The sequence below is a fragment of the Canis lupus genome, chromosome 16, assembly GCF_048164855.1.
Source record: "Canis lupus baileyi chromosome 16, mCanLup2.hap1, whole genome shotgun sequence".
Lineage (NCBI taxonomy): Eukaryota > Metazoa > Chordata > Mammalia > Carnivora > Canidae > Canis > Canis lupus.
In genome coordinates, this window is record NC_132853.1 from 11855720 (window position 1) to 11871314 (window position 15595).

A 15595-nucleotide genomic window follows, 5' to 3' on the forward strand; every position below is an offset into this window, starting at 1 on the left:
ATTCAAAACAGGCCCGGTGACCTGTGATGGAGAACCGCCACCACTGTGGACTGGCCTGGGCACTGGCTGCCTGGGGGGCTCTCTCATAAAATTCAGGTGAGCATGTGATTTGTGCCACTTCTCTGAATAATTTTTTGAGTAAAAGAGTTTACTTAAAAAAAGAAAAAGATTTCAACGTGATATTTGCCAAGGAAGGCATAACACACACAAAAAAAAAGCCATCACCGAAATTATGGGTGTTTAAAAACTCCTTAAGGAAAGGCAGGTTCGCTGAAGCCGGTGTGGAGCACGCAGACCCCAACACGTGGGATCTCTGGGCTCTTGCATAAATCCTTGCTTTAACGAGTTCATGAGGCAACTCTGACAGAAACATACAAAGCTCATGTCCTTACCTTTATTTTTTATTTTTTTATTTTTTAAAGATTTTATTTATTCATGAGAGACACACAGAGAGAGGCAGAGACACAGGCAGAGGAAGAAGCAGACTCCATGCAGGGAGCCCGACATGGGACTCGATCCTGGGTTTCCAGGATCAGGCCCTGGGCTGAAGGCAGGTGCTAAACCGCTGAGCCACCCAGGGATCCCCTCATGTCCTTACCTTTAAAATTTTCTCCAGTGGTAAAGTCCTTGGTGAATGCCTTGAAATACTACGAAGAAAGACACAGGACAAGTAAGCAGCAGCCTGACCTGGGGTCTGGGCAAACATTTCATCTTTAACCTGACCAGAAAGCTTATGTTCACTGATGACGAGCTACCCACTTCTAGGCACGTCTGCGGACCTGTGCGTTCCCGAGCAGACTCCCCATGAGTGCTCAGTATCAAATGGGCTCTGTCCCCAGCAGGGCTAGAAGTCAGACAGTGCGGCAGGCGCTTTCCCTAGCCCCCAGCACCCATATGCATCCTAGTGGGTGGCTTGGGCTCAAGCGACATATAGGGAGGGTGACAGGTACTACAGAGCATCTTGGAGCAGAAGAAAGCGTTAAAATTAATCTCTTCTAGCGAAGAAATGCCAAGATGGAGAGTTGCAAACCAAATGAAGAGACTCAGTTCTCACAACTGAAAGGTCAGTGTGGAGAACACATGCAGGGCTCCTGTGAGTCAGGAAAAAACCTGCAACTACCCAAGAGCAAAGGGGCAAACAGTAGGAGCAAACAGGGTGATGCAGGGCTGGTGAATAGAAGACGTGGCCACGATCACACGCGTGGGGGGCAGAAGGGGTGTCCTTAGGGAACCGAAGCCACACCCAAGGGTGCGGGGTGCTCGTGGTAACCCCCGCTCATCAGGAGAGAGGAAGCCCAGCGCGCACAGCCCGCACAGCATCCTATATGTGCGGCTAAAATGAAATACAACTCTGACAAGAAGGCAGACAGCAAGCAAAACTCCAGAGAAGTGTCACTTGCAGGTGGAGGCGTGGCCACCACAAAGCCTGGCTGGTGAGCAAAGGGAAAGCATCAGGCCCTGAGCCACACACAGCACAGGTGTCAGGACTGGAAGACTGGGGCCCTCCGAGCTTCCTCAGAGGCTTTCTAGGATGTAAATACTGTCCTGAAGCATTCGTGGGCCCACATGCACACACACACACACACACACACACACACACACACACACGGGCACAGACCCTGCATGCGCCTCTTCAGAAGTTTCTCAACAGATCTGTTTATTCTCTGCCCCCAGTGGAAGAAAAGGGTCAAACCCGCATGCGGGGCCACCCTCAGGCCACCCACCAGGTGTCCCTCTGACAACCCGACCCGCCATATACACAGTACGTGTAGGGGGCCCAGCTTGACATGGGTCACACACACAGGGGAGCGGGGAGGAGAGACCCCCACCCCCGGGGCTGGCCCATGCCCACCGGGTCTGCACACTGCAGACCTCCCCATCTTCTGCTCCTGCTGTGGAGTGGGTATGAGTGGGGGGCTGGGTGTGCATGTACAACACCCCCCAACAACATGGACAACCCAAGAGGGCGGAACAGGAGGATGTGCAGACACATTCCTGCCAAGTTCTGGGTTGCACACCCCTATGTGCCCAAGCATAGGAGTCATACACAATGCCGCAGGAAGGTGTCCCTTGGGTGGAAGGGAGGATAGGGGGAGAAGGGAGAAGAGAAGGAGGGAGGGGGGGGCGGGGGGGGGCGCTTACCCGGAAACTGGGGTAGAAGTGGATGTCGTAGGCTCGGCATACCTCATGGTTCTCCTCCTCCGCGCAGTCCAGGGCAGCAACGCGGATGGCTGCAGCCCAGTCTGAAAAGTGGGAGTGCGACTTTCAGGGTGGGGCTGGGCCTGTGCCCCCCATGGGACATCAATCAAGTACCCGCATGAACAGAACATTCCTGTGTTGGGCTGGGAGAGGGACGAAGCCCCCATGGGATGAGGGGTCTCCCATGGCAACCACATGGCAAACAGACCTCTGCTGAGTGTGCTGGCCACCACAGGCCTCCCATCAGGGCCAGGAGAGTGCCTGCAGACGAGGGACCCTGCAGGCACATTGAGAGAGAACGGTCCCCAGCACTCACGTAAACAAGAACCAGCGCTGCAGCGTTGGAGCAGCGGTCCTTCCAGGAAGCAGTTCCTATCTCCCCTGGACGCCTCCCACAGACCCCCTGAATGCTGGCACCTGTCCTGGGAGTAGAACAGGAGAAGGTTTAAATATATACTCTGCCTATCTTTGAAGGTTTTCTTATGGGAATGTCACCACATGTGAATACCATAGAGGTCACACCAGCTCTGGCCAGGCCGCTCGCTTCCTCCAAGCTCCCATCCACTTCTAGAACCGTCCCATTACCAGGTCACAGCCAGCAGTGGCTGTAGTCACACCAAGTCACATGGAAACACTCTCTACTCAGGGCTCACATCTCCCCACGTTTCTCTGGTCGGGAGACCATGACCGTGTCAGGTCATCTACTGCTCTGCAATCCCCGGTACTTCCTGTCAAAGACCCTGGATCCTTCATCGGGTGGCCTCCCAGCACTAGGGCTGTGCTTACGGCAGCCCCACCCCTGATCCTGTACCTACATGGAGACTGGAGTCTGATCCTCCAGGGAGGTGGCTTCCCAGGTGGTGTTGTGCACTTCCACGAGGAGGTGGGTGACCCCTGGCTCCCTCCCTTCTCACTGACAGCCACCAGGAAGACACAAACTCCAGATGGGCGGCTGGTCGTCCCTGCTTCGCATATGGTTGGGGCCCCTCTGTACAGAGGAACCCAGCTCATGGCAACCCTGAGGCTCAGAGCACACAGGAAGGGAAGTGCTTGGCTCAATCCTGTGGTTGCCAGTCTTAAAGCATGGCTTCCTGAATATCCTCCAAAAAGTGAGGTTCTCTCTTTACAAGATTTGATCCCTTTCCCTAGGATGTTAGGGTTATCCATGCAAACAGCTCCCGGCTCCTTAGGGGACAGCCTGAGGAAGCAGGACAGGAGCACGGCAGTCTGCAGACACACAGCAGCAGAGTACTCACAGCATAAGAAGCACCCAGGTGTGGCCCAGTGGAGGCAGGTGCTGACACCTGACAGAGACCTGGAGGAACCGGGCCACCCAAGGGATGGGCAGGTCCCTCCTGGGCTCCAAAGCATGTCACTGCCCCTGAGAGGCTCTGTGCTGCCGTGCATCCTGACAGGACACCACGGGTTTAAACCAGTAATCTGGTTGAAAATCACATAATAAACGTTTTCTCTGCATACTGGCTATGATCTCGAACTTCAGAGGTTACATTAAAAACATGCCTGGAAGGAGAGAAGACACCGGTCATGACGAGATCCCCAACACAAGGGCTCCTGTACGTTGCCAATTCCATAGTTGCCAGTTTTCCATCTAACTCACTACTTGTGCTAAAAAACATTCCCCTTTTTCCTCTGCCCTTACACATTTACCAGTTATCATTAAAATTCGAAGAATCAAGTGAAAAAAAGCCACAGCTGATTTTCACCCCCCAAAAACCAGTACAGTTCCACTCATGTTGCTCCCCTGAAACCAATTCGTGTCCTGGGACCATTTCAGATGTCTCAAAACAAGAATCACAGAACCTTCCTGAACCACAGGTCACATCTTCCCGGAGTCTCGAATTACATGGAACTAAGGAAGAACAGTTAATACTCTCATCCAATTAGTGTAGCAGATGGCCCAGAGCGTGGAGCTCAGCCCGGTGCCAGTGGCGCCCTCCACTGCATGTGGCCCCCTCCAAGGCAGCATCCCCCCAAACTCTATAAGGCACCTTCCACTGCAGTGGCCCCCACCCTGCACACAGCCCCCTCTACCACAGTGCCCCCACCCTGCACATGGCCCACTCCAAGGTAGCAGCCCCCCAGCCTCCATAAGGCACCTTCCACTGCAATGGCCCCCACCCTGCACGTCTCCCTCCACCGCGGTGGCCCCTACCCTGCACATGGCTCCCTCCACTGCAATGGCCCCCACCCTGCACATGGCCCCCTCCAAGGTAGAGGGCCCCCACCCTGTATACAGCACCCCCCATGGCAGTTCCCACTGCCCTGCCGGGGGAGCCTTCTCCAGCCTGTCATCCTTGCTTCTCTTCCCATTCATCTTGCAAAGTGCCTCCTCTTTGCTACATTGTCCCTGCCTCACAAACACAGGATTTCACCATTTACTGGGAATTTCCACGACATGCTGTCATTTCATGCTTTAAAAGAAAAAAAAAAAAAGCACCCACAGCCCAGAAAAAGTACGTAAGAAAATGAAAAACTGCCCCAAGGGCTGACACTGAGCATTCACTAGAATCATGATGAATAATCAAGCCAGATCAGAAATAGGGGGGGAAAAAAAACAAACAAACCAGAAAGAATGCACTCTGAGACGTTCACTATGGTTTGGTTTTCATGGTAGGATTTGGTCTGACTTCCTAGTTTTCCTAATTTTTCTGAATAAGTGTGTCTTATGTATAGAAGCAAATGCACGCCATAATCCCAGGGTGGACACCGTGCTGTGCATGTGTGCCCTGCAGGCTCCTTGTTCTGTTTCCCAGTTCCTACCTTCCTGGAGTTCCTGGTGTAAAGAGACTCCAAACAGCACCCCACACAATAGACTCCGTGGGTCAGGACACAGCAGGTGACAATGATGCTGAATAAAACCTGACCCAAGGCCACGGTGACACCAGCCACATTTTAATAATCCTCTGGAGTCAGACGTGGCACGAGAGACAGTGAACACACGAGCTTCGTGCATGGGGGGAGGAATGGCTGTCAGCCCTGCCATCGCAACCCGGTAACCACAAAAGCAGGATTGGGTGCTGCTGTGCCCTCGAGAAGACTCTCTGGCACCCATGGCCTAGGCTCAGCCCGCAGCCCCAGATCAGAGTGAGGCCTTGAAACCGTCCCCTGGTCTCTGTGCCCCCTCTGCAGCCATTCCCACCCCCGACTGTGACTCTGTGACTCAGCAGGCAGTTTTGATGACATGGTCCCCATCTCATACACATACCCCGCTCTGAGCAAGCGCAGGATACAGTATGTGTCCTAGGGCAGCAGCCAGGCTCCTGCACTCCCTCCAAACCTGCTTGCTGCCTGAGCTGCCCTCTTCCTTCCAGCTGGACTCCGCCAGGCCCAATATCTGCGAGCTGGTCCCACCTACTGCTCTCCCACGATATGAAAGAAAACATTCAGATCAAGGTTGAACTATGTGACTCTTAAATTCCAACCTTGGTTGGAAGGGGCCTCAGAGGATGCCTAGCTCTCAGCAAGACAAGAACATCTGCAGGTAAGATCACTTCTTGTGTGTTGTCGGAACCTTCCAGATGGAGCCCCTCACCACATATTTCATCAGCTAACCTGTACCCTTGTCTCTCCTTCATTCACTCTCTGCCTCAAGCCACAGACAGGTCTGAGCACACTCTTCTTGCCCCAGGACCTTTGCACCTCCTCTTCCTTGGGTGGAACACACTTACTTTCCTCTCACATTTATTTGCTGCTTTTTAAAAAAATTTATTTATTTATTCATGCGAGACAGAGAGAGAGAGAGAGAGAGTCAGGCAGAGGGAGAAGCAGGCTCCATGCAGGGAGCCGGACATGAAACTGGATCCCAGGTCCCCAGGATCATGCCCTGGGCTGAAGGCGGTGCTAAACCGCTGAGCCACCCGGGCTGCCCTATTTGTTGCTTTATTCATCAATTTCTTTATTTTTTTAATTTATTTTTTAATTATTTTTTTTAATTCATCAATTTCAACACAAATGTCACCTCCACAGAAGCCTGCTCTGATTCCCTGCCCAAGCACAGTTAAAAATGGCAAGAAAAGCTCTCCACTGGTCTTGCTTCCAAAACAAAGTACACTACGCAGTACTTTACAAAGCTTTCTTACCAAACCCCTACTGTGGCAGTCTGCCTAGTGAAATAGGCAGGATGCTACAGATGAGGAGGGTGAAGGCTGGAGAGACTAAGGAAACTGCCCAGGGTTCAGAATCACCTTGGCGGCACCACCACCTGTCACCCACCATCACGCTCGCGGAGCACGCACACAGAAGACTTGCACGTTCTCCAAGTGCTCAAGCATCTTACCAGCACTGTGCTCTCCCTCTGCCCTCCACCTCCCTCCTCCCAATCCAGCCTGTGCTCCTCTGAACCCCACACGGTTACATGTGGAACCACCAACCACTTCCTCCACGAGCCTCTGTGCAGCATGTTTCCTTAAGTATATAGGAAACCAATTCTCTGGAAAACAACTTATCCTTGTGTTTCCAACATATTCTCTACCACTTCTCCACCTGACCATGGGCCTAACCATTCAGGCAGGAACCATGTTCAATCTGTGCTGAGCCCCACCCAGAGCCGCAGGGTGCAGCCGTGCCGACGGCACCCAGTGCGGTGACACAGCAGAAGCACCCTTTCCCACTCCCGGCACCCCTAGAGCTCACCTGACCAACTCCATGCCATGCGCTCTGCAAGGACAGCCTCATCACCTCTTGCATCTTGTGTAGGACTCAGTGTTATTTTTTTTTTCTTTTAAAGATTTTATTTATTTATTCATGAGAGACACAGAGAGAGAGGCAGAGACACAGGCAGAGGGAGAAGTAGGCTCCATGTGGGGAGCCCAATGTGGGACTTGATCCCAGGACCCCGGGATCATGCCCTGAGCCAGAGACACTCAACCGCTGAGCCACCCAGGCATCCCCAGGACTCCATGTTCTACAAGCCCACTGATTCGTGTGATCCCATTTCAGCTTCACGCCCAAGCCTGCGATGTGACTGTCACCCCTCCTACTTTACAGGCGAGAGAACAGAGCGCCAAGGCCCCACAGGGTAGGTGAGGGGCTCCCTGCACTGCCTCCCTCGCCCTGGCCTCCGGGGCACCCCAGCTACAAGGAGCCCTCTGCCCCTGGCAACTAGGGACAGCACAGAGACAGCAACTAGGAAGGCACAGGAGTGCCAGGTGGCTAACCTTCCTCACCTCCTCTGCCCCTTGACATTCATGACACATGGAACCTGAGCATGCCATTCCAGTGGATCTCCACGCAGGGCACACAGGGTTAGCCACACATGACTGGCAGATCACACTTGCCAACTCAGTGCTGACGATGCACCAGCCCAGGGCAATGGTGGGGAATAATTCTCTGCCTGACAAAGGGGATGCCTGGCTGGAGAAGCAGGAGACAAGGCCGAGGCAGGTTGGGCTGGCAATGGCACTGGCACACAATGGGGCCCTGGGAGCCGTCCGGGGCAGAGGCCTCCTCCACCTGCCATGCCGCCACACAGATGGCAGCAAGCTGGGACTGGGCCACAGCCCCGAGAGGACCCTGACAGCTCTGCGCTATGGGAGCAAGGCCGTTCTCAACCAGCCAAACGGTCCAGACAGGCCCCTTGCTTTTTCTGGTCCTCCAGCCTCCATGCGTTTCACCCCCCACCCCGCCCCCAACAGCCACACTACACGTCCTTCTGGGTCCTTCTCAGGTCACATCCTACCATGTCCTGGCCTCTGCCCCCTTTACTGAGCTCATTCCCATTGACCTGCCAGGTGCCCCCAGAGGGCCCTGTCCTGTCCCAGCACCAGCAGGCCCATCTGTAGCTGATAGACGGCAGCCAGTGGCGGATGACATGGAGACACCCGTCTGGAAGCAGACCATGCCCCCTACATCCTGCTCTGCCTCTTACCAGGTTTGGAGAATCTAGGCAACTTCTCAGTCTGTCTGCCTCAGCTGCCCCGCCCGTAGAACAGAGGACACATAATATCGACCCTCTAAGGGGGTCAGATGGACAGTTGGACTGACTGACAGCCACACATCCCACTCACGGCAAGGCCGGTAAGCGTCTGCTGCCAGAATGTGGTCTGAGCCCTCCCCATAGCCAGTGGGGCAGCAGGGGACCCCACACTCGTGTAAATCAACAGCAAACTCCCAGTGACCCTGGCAATTGCTGTGCTACCAGACACTGGCAACTGACCAGGGTCTGAGAGGTGGGGATGGGAGGGGAGACAGCTCCAGGTAGAGACCAGGCAGGCAGCAGGGAGGACAGTCAGTACCAGCAGCTCGAGTCGGGCTGGACCAGTGCCTGCGAGGCTGAGGGTCTCGGGAGCGATTCTGTTCTGACATGTACAGAGGACCCAGACATACCTGCAACGTGGTGAGTGCACAACATCCCGCTGACGGGCAGTGCAGGGTCCTGGTAGCAGAGGGACTGCAGAGTGGCTGCCACCCCTCTTGGGGTGCAGGAATACCCAGGGCAGCAGCCTTCCTTGGGGCTCTGGCAGCTACAGCGAGCAAGGTCCAGACAACACCACTTCAGGTCTCTAGCCCAGCGCCCGGATTCTGGGTAGACAGAGGGTCCTGCCCAGTCCGTACCCCACAGCTGGTGCAACGTTCATATTCGGCCACGACTCTCAGGCCCCAGGGATTTTGGAGGAACTGGGCACAGGTTATTGGCACAGTAGCAACCTTCCCCTCTCCAGTACCCAGGAGTTAGGGCCAGAGTAGAGGGCGGCTGACCCATTGCATGTAGAGCCCCTGAACCTTCCCCACACGCCTCCCCCCTGCCTGGCCCTGGCAGCACGCATCCCTCACCTACTGCCCCAGGCACAACCTTCCAAAATGCAACTGAAAGAGGCCCCTTGGTCCTGCACCTCCTTGCCCCCTGGAAGCTGGGAGCCAGCTCTCCTCCCAAGGATGCTGGCTACTTGCCCAGGCAAGAAGTCGGGGCAGCCAGGCTCGGGGGAGCACATGGTCTAGGTCACAGATGCTACTATGGGGAAAACAGAAGTGGCACAGACCACAGTCACCAGCTCTGGCTTTTCAGTCTCCAAAGCTCCTTCAACTTTCCCAGGCACCAGGAGGTAGACCCTGCCCTTCTGAAATAGAGCACAACTGCTGGTGGCTTAAAAATGAAAAAGATAGAGCACTATGGTGGCTTAGTGATCGAGCATCTGCCTTTGGCTCAGGTCATGATCTCGGGGTCCTAGATCGAGTCCCACATCGGGCTCCCCACAGGGAGCCTGCTTCTTCTGCCCATGTGTCTGCCTCTCTCTGTGTCTCTCATGAATAAATAAATAAAACCTTTAAAAAAAATTTAAAAGATAAAGTTTGGTTTCCCTAGGTTTTAACTACCTGCTTGTCCTCATCATAACAGTGAACAGGGCAGAGTTGCAATGTCACCCATGAGTGAGGCCCTTGGCATGCCGGATGCCGCTGGATGGCTCTGCAGGGGCTCCCAGAAAACCTCCAGCACAGGAGTCTTTCCTTTGCCATCCCTGATAACCGAGGTGCTTGGTAAATCCAGCAGTGGGAGGGCTCCAGACACCACATCCACTGCAGCTAGTGTCAGGGCCTAATTTCCAAAAAGCTAAAGGCAGGTCTCATACAAACACAGGACAAACAGGCCTCAAAAGTGTTCCTGACCCAAGCACTGAAGGACCAGGTCAGGGGTGGGTGAACGGAGCACACAGCCTGCCAGAAACAGTAGGCTCCGAGACAAAGCTGGCTGATGCCCAGCAGGGCAGGAAGCCCCTCACCTCCGGGACAGAAGCTGTGTGCTCCTAGCAGATGAGGTGTGTGAGTTAACGTGTAGCCTCAGAGTCAGAGCCCCTAACCAACACTGAGCATGCCAAGTCTGATGCAGGTGCAGCCCCCCTGCAAGCAAGCCCCCAGGGGAACCCATGACACAAGGCCCTGACACAGAGGACACACCACCCCTCTTTTTTCATAGCTGTGGGTTTTAAATAATGTTTCATAATGGCAGGATGTAGAAGAAAACTAGCTCAGCATGGAAAGTAGCCCAAGGCAGCCGCTGTGCCTGGAAACATGCCATAAATCCCCATGCCTCCCGTGCTTCCAGGAGGGAAGATATCTCACTTGGTGAGTTTTGCCCAAAAATCATCCATCCAAAAATGCAACACTACCTAGAATGCAGTCTTTCCTTCTGTTCACAAACTCGAAGGGTCACCTCTGAGACACCCGCACTGTTGTGGAAAGACAAGTGTCACAGTGCCTACGGCTCTTGTACCCGCCTGGGTCCATCAGCATCCCCAAAAGATGGCTGCCCTGCTGGGGCTCGCTCACATTGTTCCAATCTGACCCCTGTTGGTCACTGGTGCTCGGTTCTCCAGGGAACAGCCAGAGATTTTTTAACATAGAAATCAGATCATACGACCCGCTGCTTAGAACTGCTGTTCCTTCCGTTCAGGAATGAGACCATGGTTTATCTCGCCTACAAGCCTGAAGCCATGGGCTTCCACCTGCTGCCTGACCCATCAGAACCTCCTCATTCACCACCGAGGGCCACAAGGGCCCCTTGCAGTCCTCTGGACGCCTGCGGTCCTGCCTGCCACAGGGTCTCGGCACTTGCTGTGGCATGCCCCTCATCTTCTGAATGTCAAATGCCATGCGAGGTCTTCCTCCACCACCCTGTGCCAATCTAGTCATTGGGTTTATTTTCCTAGGACGTATGACCTACAACGAACCTCATTTTGTTTGTGTTTCTGTTCACTGTCCCTTCCTCTGAGGCACAGGCTCCTCTTGGATCATTCCTGCCTGGTTCACTGTTTCTCCGTACCTACCAGGGCCACACGGAATGTAACCAGTACAAGTTCCAACGTGTGGAAGGAGGATGCAAATTCTACCTCCGGGGGGAGCACAGAGGAGTATGGATGAGGCGAGGTCAGTGCCTTGTGCCGGCACACAGAGACAGCCGCCTGCCCTGGTTCCCCAGGATTGTCGTCGTCAAGCGTGTCTGCGGAGCTCCGCTCGAGGCACAGCACGCCGGCCTGCCAGAACCTGGCCGGCTGAGTGGAGGCACAGGCTGACGCCTCACCAGGTCTTTGTCTGCCTTGGAAAGGAAGCTGCCCTGCACTAGGCGGGAAGGCTTATGAGGAAAGCAGATGAAGGAGAATTTCGGTTACAGAGACACCAGCAGTCCCTGTGCTGGCAGATGGAGGCATTCACGGAAACACAAAAGACACAGTCTATTTTATCGAATAAAATGCAAACTATTTCAAAGGTTTAGCTTCGGGGTATCTGCCTCATTGAACTCGTGCCCTCCCTTCCTCCTGCCTTTCCCACCTGTCTAGATCCCACACACAAAGGACAGAAACACTCCAAATCGAATGCAAATTGCCTGCTTGGGCGAGTGTCAGGCTACCCCCAACGAAAGCCAGGGTAAAGGGCACTAGCTAAAGGGCACTAGCTGGGAGGCATCCGCAGAGCAAGTCACACTCTGCTCACAAGCCTGCCCACTTTTAGGACCAAAGGCTTAAAAACACTCATCAAATAATTAAGCTTCTATGTAACAGCAAACTAAAATTTATCTCAGGTTTACCTGTCAAGCAACTCTATGACAACCTACAGGATTAAACCTCATACCACTACTTGCCAAGTTCTAATAAAAAGTCTATAGAAGTCGGATTTGTAGGCAAGCATCAATTTGTCATAGAAAGTGATTATAGTACAGGATCATTACCCTCTGGGATTAAAGAGCGGGCAAGAGGAAGGTTGTCTGGAAGGTGGAGCTGCAAGGAGGTTCTCTACCCTGGTGAAGCCTGGGTGGTGGGGCTTGCACATTCCAGCCACCAGAGGACGCTCTTTCCCTCGGTGTAGACCCCTTCTGGGTTAAGCAAGGGTTTTTAGAGGACTCCAAGATCAAGTGCAAGTTGAAGCTATACAGGCCTGGGTAGTGGCACCCAGGGAGCTCAGTCAGTTGAGTGTCTGACTTTTGATCTCAGCTCAGGTCATGACCTCAGAGTTGAGAGTTCAAGCCCCATGTTGGGCTCCACGCTGGGCATGGAGCCTACTTAAAGAAAAAAAAAAAAATATATATATATATATATACACACACACACACACACACACAGACCTGGGTAGAAATTAAGCCCATGTACTGATAAGCAAAGGCCAGAGTGAGTTATCTAGAAGTTATTGGAGGTGGCTGGAGAGTCCTGGCATGCTGCCTCAGTTTATCCTCAGAGTGGAGATGGACAAAGGTCTCCATGGTGCTCCTACCCCAGCGCTCAGTGTAGTGGAGTTAAACTAGTCCTACACACAGTCCAGGGCAGCTGTTCCAGAGGTGTGATGGGACACAGCCATCCTGGATGCAATCGTCTCTCCTGGAAGCCTCACAACACTGCCCGAGTCCCCCAGCTCATCTTCCTGGTGGCCCTGATGACCTGGGTTCTCACTGAGCTTGGCAATGCTGCAGCAGTACTCCTCTGGTCACAGTCATCACAGAGTCTGGGTCTCACGGGCGTGTCTCACTCAGGCTAACCGGGGCCAGGGGTGAGGGGCACAACAGGCCTTCCTGGGCCGTAACAGGTCGTTGTTGCCCTGCCTGCCTCCAACCCAGAGTCTGGCAAGCACACCCCTGGAGGTGCACTGATCTGTCACTCCACTGCCATCGGCACCCCTCCCCCATCACTCACCAGCCCCACTGGAACATGGGCCCATGGGGAACACCAAGTGGTCCCAGCTCATCTCCAAGAAACCTGCAGCCTAGCCAGGTAGGCGGGAAGACCATATGGTGAATGAGGAACTCAAGGGGGGCAAGCCAGAGTGGACTCTGGGCAGCAAGAACAAGCACCTGCCCCACTGCTGCCACAGAGTGAGCTATGAGCCCCGGAGCCACGCAGCCTGTCACTCAGCTGTATGACCCTAAGTGAATGACTCAGCCTCATGGGGCCTCCGAGGGTCACCCTCTGCGACATGGGTGCACCAACACCCCCTTGCAGGACAGGAAGCAAAGGTATGTGCTGGAAGTGACTGCCTGCTAAGTCTTGGGCTGCCCTTGAGCCTCACCTAGAATTCCAGGGCCCTGTTACAGAAAATCTGCCCCACTTCGGCAAGACGGGAGTAAATGCGAGACCCATAAGAACAGATGCTGAGGCTTCGGGATATTCCCTGAGTTGACCAACGTCTCCACAGAGATACCTCAGAGACAGCTCAGGGGCCATGGGATGGATGTCTCATCTCTGGAGTAAGAAGATGTGGCATCACAGAGGGACCTAATGCCACAGCTCTGGGCTAAATGATTTCCAGGAGCACAACAGAGTTTTGTTTTGCAAAGGATTTAGAAGTGACAGGCTGAGCTAGATCCACATAAACACTGGAACAACACCTGGTTACACTCAACAGTAGACCTTTTGTTTGTTAAGCCACCTTCTTAGAAGAAAAAACATTCATTTTCAAAATCTTGAAAACGTCAGTGAAGTGCTCAAGTTCAATCTAAATCTTTTAGGATAACAAAGGTATCCCAAAGCTGTGTGCAGAGAGGGCTTGCAGAGCTGGGGAGGAGGAGCCCCACCCTCTGCAGACCACTCCTCAGGCTTCCTGTCCCTTCTGAGCAAACGGCAGAGGCCCTTCAGGTAGCAGGGGTGGAGGGATGGCAGGGGAAACAGTGCCACTGCCACGGCCTCCCCCACCAATCTCACTGGGGAGCAGAGCCTGTCCCACTTTCCAGAAGCCTGGAGATGGTGCTGAGGCTGGGGGCGGAGTGGCGGTGGATGGGAAATGGACACTCTCCATCTCAAGAGGGGTGGAGAGAGGCAACCAAGGGGGCCCAGTGCAAGGTCTCTGTGCCTGGGAGACTGGACAGCTGAATTCACAATGGGGCCAAAGTGGTGACAGGGGGAAGGAAGCCAGTGCTCACTCAGGACCACAGGGAACGATGGGCTTCTGATCCCCTGTGGGCAGCTGGCCAGCTGGGGAGGTTGGGGGGCTCTTTTCCAGTGATTCCATGGGGAGTTGGCTGAAATGAGGCACAAAAAAGCGTCCTGTGATAGATCACGTAGGAAGCAAAGGCTTAGACTTGGCCAACTTCTTTCCTGAGGAATTCTTGTGTGTGGTGGACATCCACGAGGGGGAGTTCATGGGCTGTTTCCTGGTGCTCTTGGCCATGAGCCTTTCCTTGCAGGTGTCTTCTAGGGCTGGTGCTCCTGAGAACAGTAATCCTGCAGCCCTGGGGCTTGTGCTGACAGGATGCTGGGCCTCATTCCAGTTTCTGACCCAGTGGGTCTGGGTTGGGGTGGTGACATGTTTCTAACAAGTTCCCAGGTGACCTCTCTTTGGGGACCCCAAGCGGGCCACTCCTTGGTGCTGAGGGCTCTAAGTGCTCCCTGGCGTCCCTATCCCTTTTCAGACCACAGCTGCTTTTCACCTTCAGCTGTATTTCCCTTCCGTCTCAGGTCGTCTTCCTCCTGACTTGGACACCGTCCAATCTTGTTAAGGTAACCTTATTTAGCTAATAGTTGAGTTAATCACACCATTAGGTACAGATTTTACCACTTTCATTTCCAGAAGAAACCTTCCTTCCAAGTTCCAGGGACATCCTTACACGCTGGTTCGACGACAGAATAGTTTGCAACGTTCAAATCGGGTTCACCCTATTTATATTTCAGATACTATAGGAGAAAACCAAAATATGCACAAAACAGGCGACAAATGTCTTGTCACGGGTACCTGCACGTGAATGTACATATCTGAAAAGTTCTCCTGTTATTAAAATGCTTGTTTGTCCTCAGAGCAAAGACTCTATGAAAACCTACTAAGATGCTGTCTGTCCACCCCCTGGGTTCCAGACACTGGGGACTTAAGAAAACATGAGCTCAAAGAACAAAGTCTTCAGAATCAAAAATCCCAAGACCAGGAGGTAAGAGGAAAACCCATCTTACAGATCGTCATTGACACTTTTGCACAAAAACCCTATTTAGGCTCTTAAAAAGTCGGTGAATCTGTTTGGCTATGAGAAAAATCACAACAAAGGATATAAGACTCAAAGTACAGGCAGAAAGCGTAGCAATTTGCTGTCCTCTTGCCCACGGAAATACATAATTAGAGGTTAGCTGCGCACCAGCTCGGCCCGCCAGGCCTCACTCTGGCCGAGGACAGCTCCGGCTGCGGAGCGCCCCCCGCCCCCCCGTGCCTCTGGACAGCTCAGCCCGCCGGCGGGGAGGGAGCCGCAGACGCCCCCACCCCCAACTCCGCCTGCGGGCCGGCGAGTAGCCCGGGGACCGGTCCCCAGCAGGCAGCACGACCGTGCGGCCCGGAGGACGTGGTCCCGCTCGGCCGCCGCAGAGGTCTCCGGTGCCGGCTCCGGGAGCCCCCCGCCACAGAGGGCGGAAAGGGCAGGGGGCTCGGGGGCGGGACCGGGACGTACCGAGGCGCCTAAGGGGGTGTGCGTCAGCAAGCC

At 54.0% G+C, this 15595-nt stretch overlaps 1 protein-coding gene across 1 annotated transcript in view; it reads right to left on the reverse strand.

Moving 5' to 3' along the window:
• QSOX2 (quiescin sulfhydryl oxidase 2) overlaps positions 1-15595 on the reverse strand; it is a 31864-nt gene that overhangs the window by 15841 nt on the left and 428 nt on the right. Inside the window, exons 2-3 of the mRNA XM_072777730.1 lie at positions 2143-2243; positions 599-647 (exon numbers count right to left, since the gene is read on the reverse strand). Of these exons, the coding sequence (XP_072633831.1) occupies positions 599-647; positions 2143-2243 (150 nt within the window). The remainder of the gene's footprint in view (positions 1-598; positions 648-2142; positions 2244-15595) is intronic.